Raw genomic sequence first — 21,479 nt, forward strand, 5'->3', positions numbered from 1 at the left:
ATCCAAGTTCAAATCATCCATCTTTCCCACATCCACTTGTGCCTTCTACCCGCCCGCCTGCTCAGTCGCTTCAGTCGTGTGCGACTCTTTGCGACCCTATGGACCCTCTTCACCTCCTTCAAATCTGTTCTCCATGCAATTAGAACCCTCTTTCCAAAACACAGATCTGGTCGTCACCTCTACCTAAAGCACTGCAGAGGCTCGTCGTCTCTTTGGAGATCCAAACCCCTCACATGGTCTACTAGCCCTGAATCACATGTGAGTCCATTACTGCTTCTCTACCTTCTCTGGCACATCCCTCGTCCTACACTCCCCAGCCCCACTTCCCACATTTAGACACACTGGCTTTCTTTCAGGTTCTGTACCAGCACTGTCTCCTGTCAGGCTTCTCCCATGTGATGTGCTCTCTGCATTTCTCCACTTCCCCTTGCCCAGACCACTCTATTTGCTTCAGATCTTCCCTTTAATGTAACTTTATTTGTTTTCCTTCACTTTATTCAGTCTATCACCTTGATTGAACACTCTTGGTGACTTCTTCTTAATTCATGTACCAGTTCATGATTGTACATTCAACAATGTTAAGGGTTTAATGTTTCTCTTCTTGACTTCACCATAAACTATATGAGAACAGGGACCATCTCCTTTCATTCCTAAATGCATCATATATACACACACACACCCCTAAAACATATTTTTAAAAAATCAATAAAACTTTATTTTTGCTACTTTTTCTCATTATGCTTCAAGGATATTAGTTCATGTAATTATGGTCAATATTTAAAATGTAAAAATAATTAAAATAGCTCATTTATGGCTATATATACATGACTTCTAATTTTCAAATTATTAAGAACCCTGTATCTTTAACGTTAAATATTAACCTGTATCTTCAAGTTTTTTCATCTGAATGAACTTAATTTACTAGTAAATAATTAAAAGGTAAGTTGAAATGATACTGTAATAAAATCCCTAATCTAAAATGTCTATATCTGGATTTAGATATCCAATTACTGGAGTCTCAGTAATTGTCCATACACTGTTCTTCAGGAAAAACAGAACGTGACATTCTTATTTTTAATATGCCCATACTTTTCACAACTGGAACTGCTTTCAAGCTCTCAGATATTCAACACATAAAAAGCATGACTAAATGGTAAAGTGTGATAAATACTAATAATACTAACATAGGTAGGTTTAGTCGCTCTGCTGCTGCTGCTAAGTCGCTTCAGTCGTGTCCGACTCTGTGCGACCCCATAGACGGCAGCCCACCAGGCTCCTCTACCCCTGGGATTCTCTAGGCAAGAATACTGGAGTGGGTTGTCATGCCCTCCTCCAGGAGATCTTCCCAACCCAGGGATCGAACCTGGGTCTCCTGCATTGCAGGCAGATTCTTGACCAACTGAGCCACACGGGAAGCTATTGAACACATACTGGCTGCACAAATCCTAGGCCCTTATGGTAATTGCTGTTTTCCATGAAAAAGCTGACTCAATGATCTTAATAACCATAAGATATATGTTCTATTATTCCCATTAATAAAGAAATGATGGTACAAAAAGATAAAAACAACCCTCCCAAGGTCATACACATTTAGTGGATGGAGGAGATGAGACAAACCAAGGCAGTTTAACTCTAGAGCCACAATCATACTGCCCACCACCCACACCTCACAAAGTACTTACTTCCTCTAACATATGTGCAAGCTATAAACTAGACATCCTGAATAGTTTTCCACACACACATTACAGTGAGCCAGAAAGAAATGCTTTAGAAGTTGACTTTCACTACTAAGCAAACTTGCACAAAGACATAAATTCCTATAGATTAAGGGGAACACTTAAAAATTGAAGGATAGAAGGAGAAGATAAATGATGTAATGACAACCCTAAATACTCTCTCCTAAAATGGTTAAAGGAAATCAAAGTGACCAACCCTACCTTTCTCAAAATTTTTAAGACTGAAATTTTAAAATTTTAAAGTTAGAAATAACATATAAACAGATTAAACAATTAAAAGGTTACCATAAAATTTATGATGACGATTTTAAAAATTTTAAAGTGAACACTTAGCAGCACTGCTTCACTTTTCAAAATCTATGCTCCTCCCTTCTACAGATATTTCTCTTTCCCCACGAAAATGTATGAGGCTGCTATATGGATGTAAACCATGATGTCATCCACCGAAATTCAGGGGGCGAGACAGAGCTTTTTCAAATTTCTCCTATCTCCACCCTGCCACCTCCAATCCCTATTAGAAAAATCAACAATCTTTGGTTAACTGTCCATAATTAAGTTAAAACATGCATTAAATAAATGCATCCTTTCTGTAAACATGTTGCATTATCTAGAGCAGAGGTGAGTAAACATTTCCTGTGGAGGGTGAACAGTAAATATTTTAGGCTTTGAAGACTACTATCTCATATATATATATATATATATCTCAACTCTTTAAAAATTTAGTAACTCCAACTCAGAGGCCTTGCAAAAACAGGTCTTCTGCACAACTGACCTGCAACAGCCTGAATTTACCCATCCTTAATCTAAAGAATGATCCCTGCCGTCCCGCCACAGAAGGGGAACAGAATTCTGTGACAAATACAAGTCTGCTCTTGCCTTGCCCATCTTGGCCCAAATCATAAACTCGGGTCACTCGTTTCTCAGACTGCACATACGTTTTCTAGGATTATCAATTACAACAAAACCTTCTGAAATTGTGACTTGTAGCAAGAAAGGAACAGGGAAGAAACAGCTCTTTGAGCGTATTTTTGGCTAAGCCGATCTGCTGCTGCTTGATATGCTGCTTTATATATGACCACCCTTTTCAGCCAAGAAAATTTTGCCATTATCAGTGCGAAGTACTGTAAACAGTGTTATTGGTGGGAAGAGAATGTAAAGAACCTGGAAGCCACCAGCCACACTGTCATTAAAAATTTCTTTTCTCAGTTTGTAAAGAAAAGGTCAGTAGTTTGAATTAAGAACTCTGAAGTCAAGAGCCTCAGTTTAAATTTGCGGAGTGGGAGGAAAACGTCCTGACCCCTACAACTAGGACTGCCATCACCACTACCTGGGAGCTGGTCACAGTACGTGACACTAGAGTTGGCTGTTAAAACACTCCACATTACATACTTTCACGTTGAGAAAAATCCTTCTAGACCTAAACACAGGAAAAAAAACTTGAATCTTTTTAATGATCTTTTAAAAATGAGGCTAGGTCAATATATTCATTCCAACTACTTGATATACCTGTGAGACCTAGAAATGTCCGTCCTTCCTCAGGATGTAATTAAGAAGTCCCAATGAAAATAAGGTCCACCTAATCTTTGGCACCAATATGATCTGATTTGACCAGGCTCTTCACTTTATCCCAATGTACTGAACACCTGATTGGTTCTAAAACAGTTTTTCAGATTTTCTCACATATTTTTTTTCTCACAATTTTTTCAGACTTGAAAGGCTAGTTGCTTACGCTTTCTACTATAGTTCTGAGTTATAAAAAGGTCAGCTTAACATAATACAGTTCTTATTTTTAGTCCTATTCTAGCATATAAACAAAATCAGAAATTAAAAAAAAAATTTATTCACTGTTCACTGAGGCCTATTACTAAAACCCAGTCCCTAAAAATCTCAAACTTCTAAACTTTTCATTTATAAATGTTACACCATTATTACCAAGCACAGGTTAAATTATATTTATACTCTTTAAAGCAAGTTTACATTTTCTGAGCTTTTTAAAACTCGAATAGCTTTTCCACATAGGAAAATAATTCTTGTTTAGCTGCTAAGCTGTGTTGGAATCTTTTGTGACCCCATGGACTGTAGCCCACCAGGCTTCTCTGTCCACGGGATTTCGCAGGCAAGAATATTGGAATGGATTGCCATTTCCTTCTTCAGGGGATATTCCCCACCAGGAACCAAACCTGCATCTCCTGTACTGGCAGGCAGGTTCTTTACCACTAAGCCACCAAGGAAGCCCAAGATAAAAAATATAGAATACTTACATTCTCAGCATTTATTTATCTTCACAAGCAAATAAGGTTAAGTATTGTCCTCATTTCACAGAATGAGTAGGAGAAACAGTAGAAAGTGGGAGAAACAGTATTCAAACCCAAATCTCCTGATTTCAAGTTTAGTGTTATTTCTATCACATTATAGTTTCCTTTTCAAAACTTGAATTTCTCCCTCATCGCCAAACAGGCTTTATGATTACAAACTTAACAGAACCTATATAACCACTTTTCAAGTTAAATGCTCTAAGCTGGGTAACTAGTCTCAGAAGGACTCTCAGAAGCTTATGATTTACTTGTACTCAGGGTATAGTAAAATTAATACATACATGTCAAAATTAATCTGGGGTCTATTTACTCTGAAATAACTAAGAATAAACATGTTTGAAAGACTGTCTTACATTCACAGTTTAATCACCTAAGAATTCATTTAGATAATTCAGTTAGTATCAGTACATATTTGTCATTTAAATAAAATGCAATTCTGCTTCTCAAAACTGTATTCATTATTATACAATCTGGCTTTATTTGTTTGAAAAAAAACAACTCTATCCAGATTTAAGGTTTCCACAAACCACAAAGGATGCTCTACAAAAATCATTTAAAACACAACAAAATGACAAAGTTTAACTTTTTAAACATTTTGAAGTTTTGTTTTTAAATCAAGTCATTTGCTAAGCAAATCTGTGAAATAAGAAATCTTCTTTAAAACATCAGTTACTTAGTGAAGCATAATTTAAAACTCAAATCTATGATTCTGCTAAAAAAGCTACTACCCACTAACTTAAAGATTGAGAAACCTTAAACCGCGTATTCTTAAAGTACCCATGTAAATAATCTTCAGAGAAAAATCAGTTTCATTTTTAGCAATGTTTCAGTTTTAAACACTACACTCAAAATAACTAGCATCACACATATAATGGCAGTGTAAAGCTGTTTTAGGAAACGCGTGTTTCTCCAAGTTGCCTAGAACTTAGTACTTCCACACCTCAAAACTAAACCAGAATCCAGTGACACAAGTAAAGGTGAGTATTTTGGGGATTTATATTACAAGCTCTGCCAAGTCAGGCTATGTATCTGTTCTTTATCCGGATGGAGACCAAATGGGTCATGCTACCGTGACCATGGCCATCTGGAGGCCAGAACACATGGATTCTTTATGTGCTTCCTTTGCAGCAGGCTGCCATCATCCATGCTGCAATAACCAACTTAAGCCTTACACTACGAATCTTACTCCTCTTACTATTTAAATTAGTTTTAACTAAGGTAGAAGTTTCATCAGAAACCATGTTGCGATCCCAACTTTATTAGTACCAAAAACTTGTCATCCAACCATCCTTATCTGTGATCCCTGAGCTCAAATAAAGCTGGTTTTGTGTGTGCACATGTGTGTGTGTAAGACAAGTAACTAAAGGTGGACCAGCTTCACATCTGATGACTGCATTCTCTGTAGTGACCAAAGGTTCTCACAATTTTGTATTTCACTGCTCAATGTCACACAATTTTTTATTTTTAATATCCTGAATTCTCAAATGCCACAATGAAAAAAAATTATCCTTTTCCGTAGCCTGTTAGAAAATACTTATAGTCCTCTATATTCAATATGCTTAATAACATATTAATTCCAAAATAATTTATTTTCACAAATCACTCATATGTCACCAACATAGCTTCTCACAAACAAAACAGAAACTTTACACATTTAAAACTTCCTGAATTTTCAATTTGGTTCCTATTACATAACAGCCTTTATCACTTTTAGATATAATTGCAAAAGCAACTTAAATATCCTTTTTCTCTAATACACTCATTTTTAATGTTTGACTTTCCTAAACTGAATCAAAAGTACATTAAAAATAGGAAATTATTCTAAATGTTTATGCTTAGCCCTCTTAACTAATGGCCACTTTGCTTAATGTTAGGGATATTTTTCTATGAATTCTAAAATTTGTATGTGAAAACTACTAGTCACAATGAAATTCACCTACCTGGTATCACTTATCCAAAATAAACTGTGCAGAATATAATTTTATTTGCTATTAATTCTGTAGTGACAAGATAGATAACCACAAAATTTAGGAAAGAAGAATGACTGCAGAAGGTGAGAAAAGTTTCTAGATAAAAGAAACAGAAACTTGTGGTCTGACAAAGAAATTGACGTTCATAGGATTTATTTAACCTAATACTCAAGAATAAATTCAACAAACTCTTTTTAAAACTCAGCTTAAAACAGAATCTTTAAGCCAGATTACAAAACAACTCCTGAAAATTTCCAAAAGACTACAAACTGTTGTGATGATTTTAAATTATGAAAATCTCTGTACAGAAGGAACCAGATGCAACAGCCAAGCTCCCTTCACATATTTCTAAGTGCCATCTGATCATTACCAAAAGAAAGAGCTTCATATATCCTCTAATCAATTCTGCATATTTCAAGCATCCAAACATTTCTTAATGTTAACTGTTCCACAAATAGTTCACAGTTAGACTTACTGTATAGAACAACAAAATTTTTCTAGAAATCTATCCACAATGCTTTAAAAATCATTTATTTTTTACATTTACTATACTTTTTTCTTTATACCTTAGGTTTGATTATTTCATCCTTGAATCTACAAAGTAACTGCTAATAGTGTCTTTTAAAGTTCTAAGCAGCCAATCTTACATGGTAAATACTATATTCAGAAAGTTATGCATGTTGTTTCTGAAATAATGCTTTTTCTTAAAATTTTGCACATTATAAAGCTACAGTTGGAACAACTACTACTAAAGTTCTGATCATAGCAAACACAAACCCTTAGATAATACCTGATTTGTACCAGTCAGTTATCATTCACGTAATAATCTTACAAAGTAGGAGCTGTTATTAACCCCTTGTAAAAACCGGGAAACAGACTCCAACACTGTGTTTCTGTCTCATAACAATCATAAAACACCACTATGCAGTTGGGAAACGGATAACCGAACTTCTCCTTTATATTCATGCCACTTTACAATAACTCAAGAGTGCTAAGAATTTAACAAGTACTTTTTTAAAAATTTTTGTAAATGCCTCCAACTCTTTAAAATAATGGCATAAATATCAATAGAGTAACTGCATGTGTAAGAAAAGTTGAAACTTTACTTCAGTCCTTCAAGGAAATGTACTATTCCCTTTACATTTAACATTATTTCTTCATTATAATGACTGAGACATTAAAACTGTGTTACGAAGACTACCAAGCAAAACTTACAATTTCACTGATACTCTATTAAAAACAGAAAAATAAGTCTACAAGACATTTACTTCACTATACGCCACCACCCTCCAAAATTGAAACTGGTTAAATTTTGACAGTACTATATAACATGTTAAAAATGATTTTGAATTAGGGATTCCCATTCCAGATAATATGGATATGAAAAATGGATAATACGAATCCCTAATTCAAAATCATTTTTAACATGCTATTTTTTTTTTAACTTAAAACTGGTCTCCTAGGTTTTATACCTACACTTTCACATTAATCAGCATACTCTAAGTACTTAAGTAAATCCTATTCAAGACTTCTATTGATCTCTGAATTTAAAACCACCAATGATTTGTGAAACTAGTACTTAAACCATGGCGAAATCATACTAATTATAAAAAAAAGTAGTCTACAAAGTGGTCTTGCCTCAAAAATCTTCATCTTTTCAAGGAAAAATGATACAACAACTTAAGAATGGTGCTACAAAAAATGTTTATACAATTTCCTAATATGAATGATTTGTCTACGTCTACTTTTCTGTGTTTTACATAGTAACTCCAAATTTTAAAAGTTGAGCTCTTCGAAACAATGCATTGCTACTTCTAGTTAAAAATCAGATTTCAATCCATTTATTTTATAAGAATGAGATAACAGGAGCCCAGAGAAATTTCTGACTTGTCAGAGGTTAACCTGCACGCTAACTGTTGGCAGAGCTAGGATCACAATACACAATCTTCCTATTTCCAATACTTTCCCTTGAACACAAAGATTTAGATTTCTAATAAAGTGGAATCATTTTTTAAAAGCAAATACCACTACAAAAAAAATTATATCTAACAGATTAGCAAAACAGGAACAGTTTGGAAAATACCTTGCAAGCAAGAAATGTAATCAGAGTCCCAAACCTGGCAAGAACACTTAAAAATTCTGCCTTAAGATCTCGTTAAGTATGCAACTTAAATATGTCATCACTACTTAAGGTGACAACTAGAGAGTGAAATTTAATAAACAAATTTCACTGTCCAAACTGAAAAATAAATAAATGACAAAGATGTCTCTTAGCCCCAAAATTAGTTGTTTTCTTATTCTGTAAAGTTTGCCTCCTGCCTGACTCCATTTAAAAAATAAGAATTCCAATGAAAGTTTAAAAAAATGCCCGTTTGATTTAAAAGCAACCTCATCCTTAAAAAAACAAAAAAAGAAAATCTGATTAAATATATACTACTGGGCTAAAAATAAAGTAAAAATGCTTTAACTTCCTATCAAATTCCATCCACTGTTAAAAATGTTTTGTCTTGAGTAGAGGATAATAACCACAATCTTCTTTTACAATACCTTTATCAATGACACTTGAAATAAAAGTATTAATTTTTCTTTTTTACCCTGGAAACTTTTAAACTGCTCTTGAAACTCCATTTTCTGCTCGGTCAAAACTCAACTATTGTGAACTTTATCTGTAACCTGACTTCAGATGCTGATGCATGTCTTTTAAGCTCCCCAGTACAAATATTATACCTTATCCTAAATAGCTGTAATTTGAGGTTCTCCAGAAATTTCAATTTGACATACAAATTCTTACATTTAAAATATTACCCAATTTATCAGTTAACACAAGCAACGAATTCCCAAGTAGAGGTAAATGCTACTGAAACCACAAACAATAGTTGTTATTTTGGCTTCAAACACCAGAACAATCTTCAAACCAATGTTAAATAAATTCAATTTGATAGGAAATAAAACTTTCAGTCTTAAGAATAAATTAAGACAATAGAGAATGCTGTACAAGAGGCTTTGCATGTGCTCACCTAGCTCACCACAGAATTTCAAAATCCTACTGTTAAACAAAAACGTGCTCAAATACCTAGGGTTCCAAAATGTTTTTAGAGCTAACTAAATCTCAATCAAAAGTCAAACAAAATTAAACCAAATACCACACAACTAGATACACAGTTTGACGGACAAGAAAGCACCTCAAATGGTGCCTCCAATCCAGTTATACAGACTGAACAAATGAAAGGAAAAAATGTGCCAAAGAACTCTGAAGTCTAATGGGAATCCTTAACTACCTCATGAGCATGCCAACATGACTCCTCTGGTAAAAACATTTGGCAACACTAATCAAGAAACACCACTTCCATCCAAAATAGGTGGATTTTGATAAGATAAAGACAGAACTTATGGTATCCCAAATCTGATGAAGAGACGAGGAATATAAACTCATCAATATTTGAGAGATGAGAAATTCGCTCAAAAAAGTTCAAAGACATTGGTAACCTTGTTTTTATTGGAAAATCAAATGATACTCTTACAAGGATTATACAGTCTCACAATCTGGCCAGATACCACTGGCCGCTTCATTTAAAAAAAATATAAACATAACATTAACCAATAATCTCCACATTAAAAAAAACACGGCCACCTTCAGTGACTTGGGCTTTGTGGGGTTTTATGAAATGTAAACGTGAGTTTGGTTAAACAGGCCAAGATGAGTTTTGTCTGTCCAATTCTTTAAAATGGAGTATTACAATCTTAATAATCCTTTAATAAGAAAAACATGGACACCCATGTAAGATTTTTGTCAAGTACTTACAAACCTAAAAATTAAATATTGCTGTTACTGAACCTTGAAGTTTGCTTCAAATTCCTTTCATTTTAGCCTAGTATTGAGTAACACTAGGCGAAATCACTACATACTTGAAAACTGTTGTATGGAAATGAATGCGCTATTAAGTCTTCATTAAATTAACTAAACCTGAGTACGTTCATTTCAATACCTGGGAACACTTACTAACAACCTATATTAAAATCTTAACACATTTACAAACGACAGTTAGATGTTCGTCTATACGCAAATGAAAGAAGTGCCATCAAAAATCTTGTCATGCCTTCAATCTCACGGAAGACATTCAAAGCGAGTTGCAACTTCCTGATCCTTTCAGAAGCCCTCTTGAGGTAACCTTGTAACTGTCTCAAAACATCAGCTGCAAACATCTTAGAAAATCCAAGGCACTGCAGAGATTTCAAAGGCTTGCTCTTTGCCCCCGTGACTGCCTGAACTGCCCAACACACACAGAAACAGACCACCTCCATGAGTTCAAGAGGAGAAATTAGCACGGAATACAAAACTCGCCAATACAAATATCCTACTGGGCCCTTCACAATATTTAAAGGTGGTAAGTCCACTTTCAATTTTTTTAGAAATGGCTAAAACACTCACTTCGAAAACCCATAAAATTAAGACAGAGCTATTTTTGAACCTAAAAAACAAAAGACGTCCCGCTAGAAACTGGAAAAGTTTTACTTGCCCATCTCCACTCCACAGTTAAGTATACGGATAAAATTAAAAAAAAAAAAAAATCAGAACCCTTCAGTGGCATCCGACACTAACTTTTAATTGAACGAGGGGCTTAACGCGAGAATTAGCAAAAGGAGAAAAAAAGCCTGGTTCAACGCCTGGCTTTAGGGTTTACAGGCTTTCCACTTCCGTGGAAAAAAAAAAAAAAAACCTTGGGCAGATAGATGCAAGAGGTGCCGATGGCCCACGATGATTGCACATCCGAACCCTTCCGATCAAAAAAATACCTAAGTCTGAAGGTCAGAGAGATCCCCCCAAAAAACGAGATTAAAAAAAAAAAAAGGCACACACGTCTTGCTGCGGTTCCGCCGCGGCTGAATAGCCCGCTTGTGAAATGCTAATGCCACTTCGGAGCAGTTAGTCACCAGCTATTGTGTGCGGCAGGAGAAAGCCGTGCCGAGCGCGCGTGCAGAGCGAGCGCGCCCGCCTCCCTCGCGCCGCTCCCGCCGCCGCCGCCGCCGCCTCGCGCGCGCGCCCGCGGCCGCACGGACGCGCGCGCCGGCCCCTCCTCCTCCGGCCTTGCACTGCACAACTCTCATGACGTATCTTTATTTCTAGCACGTTAACAAAATATCGCAAATAAATCGTCGGCAGCCCCTGCAGCCCCGGGGTGCGGGTCCCCCCCCCGCACCACTAGCCCCCTGCAAGCCCCCCGCGCCGACCCTCCCCAACCCTCCGCGGGGGCCTCGGGAGCTTTCGGGTTCTGGGGCCAAGTTTTTGTCTCGGTTTAAAAAAAAAAAAAATTGCGGGAAATTCAATTTTTATTCGACTCGGGGAAAAGTTTCTTTGCTCCGCGACGTGAATGTCTCACCAGATTCTGGTAGGTCCTGGGATGCTCCTTGCCGGTCCAGTCGGTGCGCCGGGGCAGCAGCTGCGGGGTGCACGGGGGGAGAGGACGCCCCGTGAGCCCGGCCCCCCGCGCCCCGGCCCGCCCGCGCCCCTCCCCCGCCCGCCCCGCGCCCCCGCCGGGGACCCCCCCCACCCCCGAGCCCCGCGCGCCCCGGGCGTCCCGGCGGCGGCGGCCCAAGGGCGGTCGCGCGGCGCCGCGCCGCCGCCGCCCTTACCTCCTTCTCAGCCACCTCGCGGATCAGCACCTGCAACAACAAAGCGGGGAGAGCTGAGCCCCCCGCGCCCCGGGCCGCGGCCCCGCCGCTCCCGCCGCCGCCGCCCTCCCCCACGCCGCGAGCGCCGAGCGCCGGCCCGGCCCGCGCCGCGCGCCGCCGTCTACCTGAGCCGCCTGCTGACAGGGTCCATCTTCCAGGAACCGGGCGATGAGGAAGTAGAGCTCTGCGCGGGAGAGAGAGGGACACGGGGGGGAGACACACACAGGCTGAGCGGCCGGGCGGCGGCGGCGGGGGGCGGGGGTCCGCGGGCGGGATCGCCCCCCGCCGCCGGCGGCCCCGGCGAGCCCCCCGACTTACCCGATCGCAGCTCCGAGAGGCCTTTCCTCTCACGAGACATGTTTATGGGTCACTTCGGGGCCGCAGGCGGGACGCCCCGCCGCCGAGGGGAAGCGGGGACGGGGCCGCCGCCTGCCCTATAGCTGTCAGTGTGTGTTCACGAGCCCGAACCTCGGCTCCACCATTCAAGCGACGGCGGCGGAGGCGGAGGAGGAGGAGGAGGAAACAACAACTCTCAGGCAAGCGGCTCCAGCCGCCCTCCCGCCCGCCTCCTCCGCCGCGGATCCCTCCGCCGCAGAAAGGAGTCCGCAGCCCTTCGCGGCCCCGGGCTCGGCCGGCCCGCGGCCCGCGCCCCCACCAACCCCCGGCACAGAGAAAAAAAAAAGGAGTGCCTCCGACCCCCCCGCCCCCCGCCCGCCCGCGGCCCCGGCGCCCCCGCAACCCGGCGCGGCGAGACCCCCCAGCCCGCGGCTCCCCGGGCCGAAGGTGCGATTTATTTATTTATTTCCAGTCGAAGATGTCGGAGCCGAAGCCGCCGGTTGGCTGGAAGGCGCTTTCTCTGTGGAGGCCGATCGCGGGAGGGAGGGAGCGAGCGAGCGAGCGAGCGAGGGGGGCCGGGCACGGCTCCGCGGAGGAATCTGACGCACACGGAGCCGCAGCACAGGCTCTATTCAGCGGCCGCTGGCTGGGGCTGAGATGGAAGTTAGTTTCTCTGTAGCAGAAATACGAAACAAATGAAGCAAAACTGCCCAAAGAGGGGAAATGCCCCGAGGACGGGTCTCGCTCTCACGCGCGCGCACAGACACTACACGCAGAGAGCACTCTCACGCTGGGCAAACTCGGGATCGCGCTACCCTGCCCGAGTTGAATGATAGTGTTTGGTTTCTGTCTCTTTGCCATGTGCATGGGTATAAATGCTGCGGATGGGCATCTGTGTAAGTCTTGTCCTGCGTTATTTCTGCAGCCTATGCAAAGTGTTGTGTAATTTATTGGAGTGCTGTATATTGCCATAGAGGTTTCAGGCGCTTTTTGTTAGAAGCGCTTGCGTTTGCGAGCCCGTTATTTGCTGTAGCCACCTCTGCATATCTTTTATTACTGCCATTGCCTTAAGCGTACATTTTTAAAATGTTTTTTTTTTTTAATTGTTATCTGGGCATAGCGAACTCCTGATATGTACTTCAGAGACTCTTTTTCCTCTTACAAAAAGGCTAGTAATGGCTAATTAGGGATTTGGGGTTAAAGAACCTTAAAGCTTTTTTAAGTGTTTACTAGGAGTAATGTAGACCTGAGAGAAAGGCAAGAACGCTAATATTTATCTCTAACTGATCTGGAGGTAATGTAGTGACAGATCAATAACCTAACCGAAGGATAAAGAAAGAGTATAGAACACTTTAGTCGAGGTGATTGGTGATTAAATAATTTAAATTATCTGTGTATCTTGCAGTTGACTTCGTCACGCTAATTAATGGCTTCTAATTTGAGGTGTAAACCATTCCTGTTTACAGTTTCAAGGGGAAGACTTCTTGAAAACTGATGAAAAGAGAAAGAAAATTAATCTTTCGTAAATTAGTATGTAATTACCGGGTTTATATGCTAAATCATACGTCTGTCCTTTGCTGATGAGGATAAGGGCCTTGTTTTTTAAAAAACGAATATGGGTGAAATTAATGGAAACAATGGAAAAAGCCATTTGTTAGGCAACAAGGACACCAAGTGATATTTATCTCCAGATGATTTAAGCACTTTTCAAAAAGACTTGAGAGTTGATTTTTGTTTTTAAGGATTGCATTTTAAAGGGAATTAGGATAGTGGTTCTTTTGTTAACATTTAACAAAAGAGGCTCCCTAAAAAAATTTAGATAATAAACTGCATTTTATGGACCCGGTCTAAAGAGGTTATTTGTGGGGAAATGACCCACAAGCTGCATTGTGGTTCTCCAGACTGCTTCCTCAACCCTTGTACCCTCCAAGCTCCTTACATTCCTAGTGGGAAATACTTGCTGCAACTGCCGTGGGCTGCATTGCAAGACTGCACCGGTGTGATGTCTTGTACTGAAACAGCCAGAAATCACCATACATGTGAAAGGGGAAAAAACACCTAAACCTCCTTGGAATAATGGGATGTAAAAAATTGCCTTTTATAAAAATCTTGACCAAATGTTTTTAAAAAGAGAAGTTACCATGACTTGTGCTATGGCAGCCGAGTTATCAGAGTCCTGTTGTTTCTTGAAATGGCTATCCTTCAAGTCCTGAAAATATTTGCATTTTTAAAGACATTAATCCATTTTATGTATTATAGGTAAAGTAGCTTGCTTCTAGCTGGTTAGGTTTGAAAAGATAGACATTTAATATGCCTTTTTGAAATTCTGTTTATTTCTATGGCAAATGCTCCCTATTTTATCTTAACTTTTTAGAAGTATCTTTCTTCAATAACTTGGTTTTTTTTTTTTGCATTATGATCTTCAAATAAACAGATTTTTAGAAACTAAAAATTACAGTTAGAATTTTGAAGTTTTAAAATGCATGTATTAACCTGATTCTTACTAACAGATGTTTTATCCTTGCTATGGAAAATAAACCAAATTATGACATGGAATATAAAATTACTCTGGGTAAAGTTTTCTATATATATCTTGTTAGTATTATGTAAACATGGAGAGCTAGTATGAATATCTCATGTATGCTTTTCATATATAAGCTTTTCTTAAGTATGCTACTAGTACTTAGCTCCTAAAACAATTTTAAGGAAAATTTTCCTTGTAAATTTTCTGAATATGATGTTCCTATCATTTTGACTAACCTTTGACAATGTTTATAGTTTCTTTTTTGAAGACCTAATTTAAAGATAGTTTTAAGCCTGCCTTTGAACTAATTTATAACTATCAATCTGTTATGAGAAAATGTAGGTTAAACTGCTAAAAATGAAAACTTTTCAGCCAAATAAAACTATTTGTTTTTAACAATAGATGTTAAATTGGATTTTACTAAGTTATTCAAATGTAACAAATACTCCTTTATAACATTTTAATATTTCTTCAAACATAAAACATTTCTGGAATCTGACATCATCAGTTAACTATAGAGTTTATTATGTCATTTGTTGTGCATGTGTACACAAAAAAGTCTGCACATATCAAATAGGAAGAAAATCTTACTTTGAAGTCCTGTATTTTAGTTTCCAGGGCAGTGGCATTCTCAGCTAACTCTTTTGCACTTCTATAAGTTCAAATTCCATCTATATCCTTTTCTATTTGTTTATTTTAACTTTTTCATGAACTTCAGAAATAAAATGCCAATTTAAAAAGATTTTCATGCTTTTTTTTTGTAAGAAGGCTAACAAAAATAGTAAAAGTTTGGAAAGTCAACAACTGCTGTTTTTATATGATACAGTCTCTAGAAGACTATTCTAATGAAATAATCAAATGCTGCCATTCAAGTTCTTTCTGAAACAAGATTGGATAATTTATAAATAAAAAGATTCAACCACATTCATGAAATTTAGTTTGCCTTCACTAGTATGGTGAATTAATATGTAGCTCAAAAACACTTTACAACTTTTAAGATTATGTATTAAATCTTTTGTGTGTGTGATATTATGCTTTTTTTAATAGCAAAAAATTTTTTCCTATAAAGTATAGAAGTGGAAAAGTAGAAAACACTCTTCAAAAACCACCTTCTTTTTTAATCCACATCTTCCCTAACAACAAAACAACAATTGTCGAAGGAGTGTAGTTTTATACACCACACTGCTGCTTTTGGATTGCTCCCCACTATGGTTTCTGTCCATGTCAGCCTGACTTTCTCCCTCTCAGCATACATACTCTTTTTCCATCACGAAGGTTGAATACATATCATATTGAACCATGTGAGCATGTATACTATGGCTGCTACAGAAAGAACAGAGATAACCAACTTCAGTAAGCTAATTCATTATTTTAATGCTTTACATTGTCTCTCATATCTCACTGAGAAACATTTTTACTTAAATTAGAACACAATTCCTTTTCATCTGTAAGAAAGATTAGCTGGTTGTCAATAACTGTATAATCCCTTACTTATTTAAATGTTATTAGTATTTTACCACTAATTTCTTTTCTTCCAAATTAAATTATTCTAGTAGCTTAGATTTTTTTAAATATAAGTCTTAGTTGCATGAAAAGGAGAAATACATATCTTAATTGAAAAAAACATGTGTCTGTATGTGTATGTATATATATATATATTTCTCATGAGTTAACAGTACAACTACAAAGATTAAAGGAGAAAAGCAATTTTAGAACATATTCCCCTAAGATTTGGAGCAACACAGTGGATGAAGTAGAAAAAGCTGTTCCAGATGGCAGGAAACTTAAAGGAGAAGTCTGTAGGCATGTTCTATTATATGGTGGTGTCTGATGGATTGAGAGTGGGCTGGACTGAACGGGCAACAGTGAAAGAAGAGAAGGAAAATGCAGGAGAAGAGATGCAAGACTTCAGAAGTTACTAGTGGTAGTGTATTAAACAAAGCATGATATTATTATTGTGATTTTAAGATGGAATTTGAGAACAGAAGTTAATGCAGTCACTTGCCTTCATATGTATGAATTCGTAAACTTTGAGAACTCTCAAGAAGAAAAATTATTTTACTCATGGAAAGGGACAGGTGTGTCTGACAAGTGAGTGAGGGACTTCTAGATAATCAGAATCAAGGACACCAAAGTAGACACTGTTAATAAAGAAGGAGAATGGCTGTTTAAAAGAGTAAGAGCTGACCACCAGAGTGCCCACAAGGCTGCCTTGAGACTCAAATATGAGAATAAGACGTATCAAAGTAAGATCCAACTAAAAATTGAGGATGAAACCAATTTAGATGTAAACGGACTTTGTAATCAAAAATGGTGTTCCCTGTTTCTGAATTTTTATAGAAAGTCATGTCTCATTATACCACCTTGTTTGTAAATTACCCTTATTTTTCTTCATATTTATATATTATGTTTATATTTGGCAGAGATCGCCTTGACTTATGCCTCAGGTGGTTTATTTTCTTCAATGGGAATAATCATAACCTATTTGTTGAAATGGTGATTAGCTAACTAGCCCAAACAAAGGATGAGTTCTGTGATACAATTACGAAATTTAAAATAATATCAATACCAAGTAGATCTTTCAAATGAGGTATGTGTGTTCAAAATTTAAGAAAAAAAGAAAACCTTAGACTTTGATTTTGAGATTACAGATACAAATCCCATTGCATTCAGAGTTTTTCTGCTTCCATATGAATACACAGAAAGGTGCACATTAAGTGGTTATAGTGGATTTTTTAGTGCTTATCCAAACTTACCAACGGACAGCGATTTATAGAAAGACTAATATAGCCTCTAATTGGAATCTCCTAGTAAGAACATATGTGTTATTTCCTCTCAACAGTTATCAGAAGTGGTGTAACTGAATATCATTAAGGAACATCTTTCTTAAGAATATTGAGTAAGTGGTGTCATATCAGAAGAAGGAAATATGTTGCCTTTTTGTCTTGCCATCCTTACCTCTCTGGTTTGCACGTGTTGTACTTTAGATTGTTTTGTCAGTGTTTTGGAGTTTTTGGTAAGTGTGTCTGTAAGAATTCTACATTTCCCTGATCCCCAGCTTTTGGGGTTTGTTTTTTTTTTGGTGTCTATGAAATGTTCCTTCTCTTTCATCACTGAAACTTTAATGGTAAACCAAGTACAGGAATTAAGATATGTAATTAATTTGAATATGTCCTAAGAGCTCTAAGAGTATGAAGATGAATTTATTATTTATTTCTTATAATTGAAACTCACACATTAAAATGTTCCACATCCCTACTACTGTTTATCCCCCCGGATGTTTTACAGAAGACTAGAGAAACCATTTACATAACTGGTGTGAAAAAAAGTCTTCTTTCCTTTCTTTACTTCTCCGTAAGTAAAGAAATGAAGTGCCAAGCGGTAAGCATTGTTTGTGTATGAAGTATACGTATACAATTTTGTGTTACTCAATTTTTCGTATTTAAAATTTTTGCCAAACTTGAGGTAAATGTGGCCTCTTTACTTTAGATTTTCTTAGTTAGAGGACTTACTGATTTTTTAAAAAATTATTTTTGGAGTAATTTATGCATCTTTCAGACTCTATAGTTTGTAAAGTTTCCAATCTAATAGTGGCTGAAGAGGATTTACATTGACTTAAACCACTCTCTGATCAAATACTGCTTAACTTCACCTCCTTGAAATATTTAGGATGGAAATTCACTTCACTTCAGGCCAGATCTCATCATGCCTAAAAAATGTTTGAAAAAGAAATCCGTGATGAACACAATGGCATATTTCCATGGCAAAACAGAAGATATTTTTCCCTAATGTCTGTTTACATCGGTTTTTTTTTTAATTAGGTTAATAATTACAAAAGTCATTTCCCCTTTCAATCAACCAGTTTCTCTTGTGGCCTCTTCTTTTTCCTCTTTATTGTTAAGAATATTTTAATATATGTTTAGTTTTTAAATATGAAAAAGAAAAGGGAATAAAAACTGTCACAAGTTCCCACAGCCTGTACTACTGTGAAGCCATCTTTCTTTCTCCCAGGCAAAATCGTTTGAGTTGACTTAAGGATCCAAAGTTCACCTTTAGTGTCTCTCCCTGGTCTGTTATTCCTCCTGCCTAGCATCCTCATTGCAGCGTTCTGTACATCAGCTGAAGAACCATCATTTCAACAGCGGTTTGCAGTTTGACCTTTAGTCCAACACAGGGAGATACCTTGTTCACTAGAGGCAGATAATAGAGATGAGAGTTAACCTGAAGTCACTGAGACCTGCTTTGATAGCTATACCTGAAAAGCACAGGTTTCCATGGTAGTTTGGCCAATCTCCAGATAATGATCAGTTATTAAAACCTGACTTTATTTAGCAGCAATAACAATTTATTGAATGGACTACAAGAGATATGAATCAATGGCTATACATACCAATCAAATTTTAACTATAAAGAATTCACATTCTTGAAACAAACTACTTTTAGACTGTTTTTGTGTTTTAACCTAATTGCTTTTAGTATAAAATGATCATATTTGATAAATATTAACACTAGCATGATTAAATTCCACTGTTATTTTTATTAACTACAAGATAACATAAAATGTTGTGAAATAATTGAGTGCAATATAGATTAATGTGAAAGCATTTTTTGGAAACGTGTTTTCAAATGAGTATATGATTTCCATATTTTTAAAAAATGTAACAACTACCTTCTAACAGATTAGTTTTAGTTCTCCAGTATAAACTATTAAGAGGTTTGAGTCGAGAAGATTTCTAGCCAGGTTGAAAATTTACAAACCTAGAGTCAAGAATTGCATTGACTGTGAAAATTTTTATAATGTTCAAGGCTTTTCTTTTCCTTCTAGTTTCTTAAAGTTACACATATAAGTATCATGCTTTTAAAATTTAGTTCTTTTTAACTAAGTTATCTGTGTTTCAAAACATTAATATTTGAAGTCTAGACATCATCTCTTTAACTCAAGAGAAGTTTTTAAAACCGTTTTATTGTGTAAGAATATCAAACATCCCAAAAAAGTCAAGAAAATAGCAGTATGACCTCCTGATACCAGATTCCCAGCATTCATAATTGTCCACATTTGGACAATCCTATAGTATATATCCTCCAACCACCCCTTTTCTTGTTTTAAGGTAAATGTCATTATTGCCCATCTAAATAATTTGGTGTGTAGTCCAGAAGCAAATTCTAATGAGTTTAATTCTTTCATTGATTGGTTCTTTAATTTATTTACCACCTCATAAATTAAGCATTTGTTGAGCATCTACCATATTCTAGATGCTGTATTAAGCCCTGAAAGTTGATTGGCTGGATATGGTCCTTTGGAACTCTTTCTAAGAAGTTCTGATTGAAAATGTAAATGTTAAATAATATCATACCACTCAACTGCTTAAACCCCATCCAATGATGCTTCATGAACTCCTGGACAGTGTTAAGTATAATATGTGAGATCCCTCATAACCTAACCTTCTCAATCTGTCCACACTCACCATTACCCACAGGACCAGGAGCGCTCTCAATTCCTGTATGAAAATAGCTCCCCAAATAGTGTCCTTTCAGTTTTTGAACATGGTGGTCCCTCTCCAGAATCTTGATCTCAAAATCCAACCGGTTCTTACGCAGTTTTCAAGACACCACCAATCATCAGTTCTTTGAATGAGCCTGTATACCTCTCCTCCAAGAAGACAAATGACTTGGTGTTCATCCTCTGTATCCCCAGGACATCTCCTGTATGTCTCTACTATAGCACAGCTTTCAGATATATCATAGTTTTTTGTTGTCCTGATGCATTAGCCAAGATTTTTTTAGGATAATCTCTGAATTTTGGATTTCTGTATCCCTGTTATATGCAACAATCAGAATAAACAACAGGCACTTAATACATTCAGTGTTTTTTTTTCTTGGAATATGTTTATCAGATAAACAAAATTTGACCCCAGTTTGCCATGATTTCACAGGGCTAGCAGAGGCTCATGAACCAGTGATAGTTTTCCCATTGAAAGGAAGCAAACAAAGTAAATGTAATACTTAAAGAAACACCAGAAAATCATGTGATATTTGGATATCAGCTCTGCCCTTTCAGAGTGTTTATTGCAGTATTATTTGAATATAAAATGAAGGGATGAACTGGTCACTAAAAGAAGGTCACAGAATACCAAAATAATGACAAAAAAAGGAAGCCTAACCTAAAGTGAACAACTTCAGGTCATTCTCCCCCTTGCCACTTAACTTCAACTTGTCTTTTTTTAGTATACTTTTCTTACATATCTTTTATCTCCACCTTATATATTGTCCCTTAAATAACCAAGGGGAAAACAAATATACAAGTAAATAAGATATCAAATAAGTGGAATAGTGCATCAGCAAGGCTCCTATAGCAAATAAATGGGAGGGTCTGTGTTACCACATCTTTAATTATGGGGATGCCACACGAAGGATCACAGAAGTTTAGAGATGGAAGAACCCTAGAGATTTTCTAGTCCAGATTCCCTTTCAAAGAGAGAAAATGATATAGCCAAACTTACAGTCTCCTTTTCCAAATGTCTCAGCCTTGCAACCTTTCTGAGGTTATTGGTAAAGAGTAGGATATAGCTGAATAACTAAGAGAAAATAACATAGCTTGGAGAAATCAGCATGATTTCTGTACAAGAAATGATATTTGCTGGTTTCACTAGAGTTCTTTGAAGGGATAAATAGGTACGACTGAGGAGATTTAGAGAAAACATATTTACACTTTCAAAAAGCCTTTTGACAAGTTCCTATATCAGACTATTTAAACAATCCTCACAAGAAATTGGCTTGGAGAGAAATAAGGAGAAATTTGAGTAGTTCATATCATAGATAAAGAATCAGGTCCTATTTCTGGTTTTTACTGAGTATTGTTGAACAAATTATTTTGCCTCACTTATCATTTTACCAGAAATAATATGAGAAAAGTAATTTCACTTAACTC

The 21,479-nt window shown here is 37.4% G+C and overlaps 1 protein-coding gene across 2 annotated transcripts in view; it reads right to left on the reverse strand.

The window, feature by feature from the left end:
• The window catches only part of LOC122422510 (pleckstrin homology domain interacting protein), a 120,202-nt gene extending 107,878 nt beyond the window's left edge, over positions 1-12,324 (reverse strand). For both annotated transcript variants that reach the window (XM_043438934.1, XM_043438933.1), the window contains exons 1-4: positions 12,010-12,324; positions 11,817-11,875; positions 11,653-11,682; positions 11,400-11,459 (exon numbers count right to left, since the gene is read on the reverse strand). In XM_043438934.1, the coding sequence (XP_043294869.1) occupies positions 11,400-11,459; positions 11,653-11,682; positions 11,817-11,875; positions 12,010-12,049 (189 nt within the window). In that variant the 5' untranslated portion in view covers positions 12,050-12,324. The remainder of the gene's footprint in view (positions 1-11,399; positions 11,460-11,652; positions 11,683-11,816; positions 11,876-12,009) is intronic.
• Positions 12,325-21,479: the final 9,155 nt, after the last annotated feature.

This window comes from Cervus canadensis, chromosome 20 (assembly GCF_019320065.1).
Source record: "Cervus canadensis isolate Bull #8, Minnesota chromosome 20, ASM1932006v1, whole genome shotgun sequence".
Taxonomy (NCBI): domain Eukaryota; kingdom Metazoa; phylum Chordata; class Mammalia; order Artiodactyla; family Cervidae; genus Cervus; species Cervus canadensis.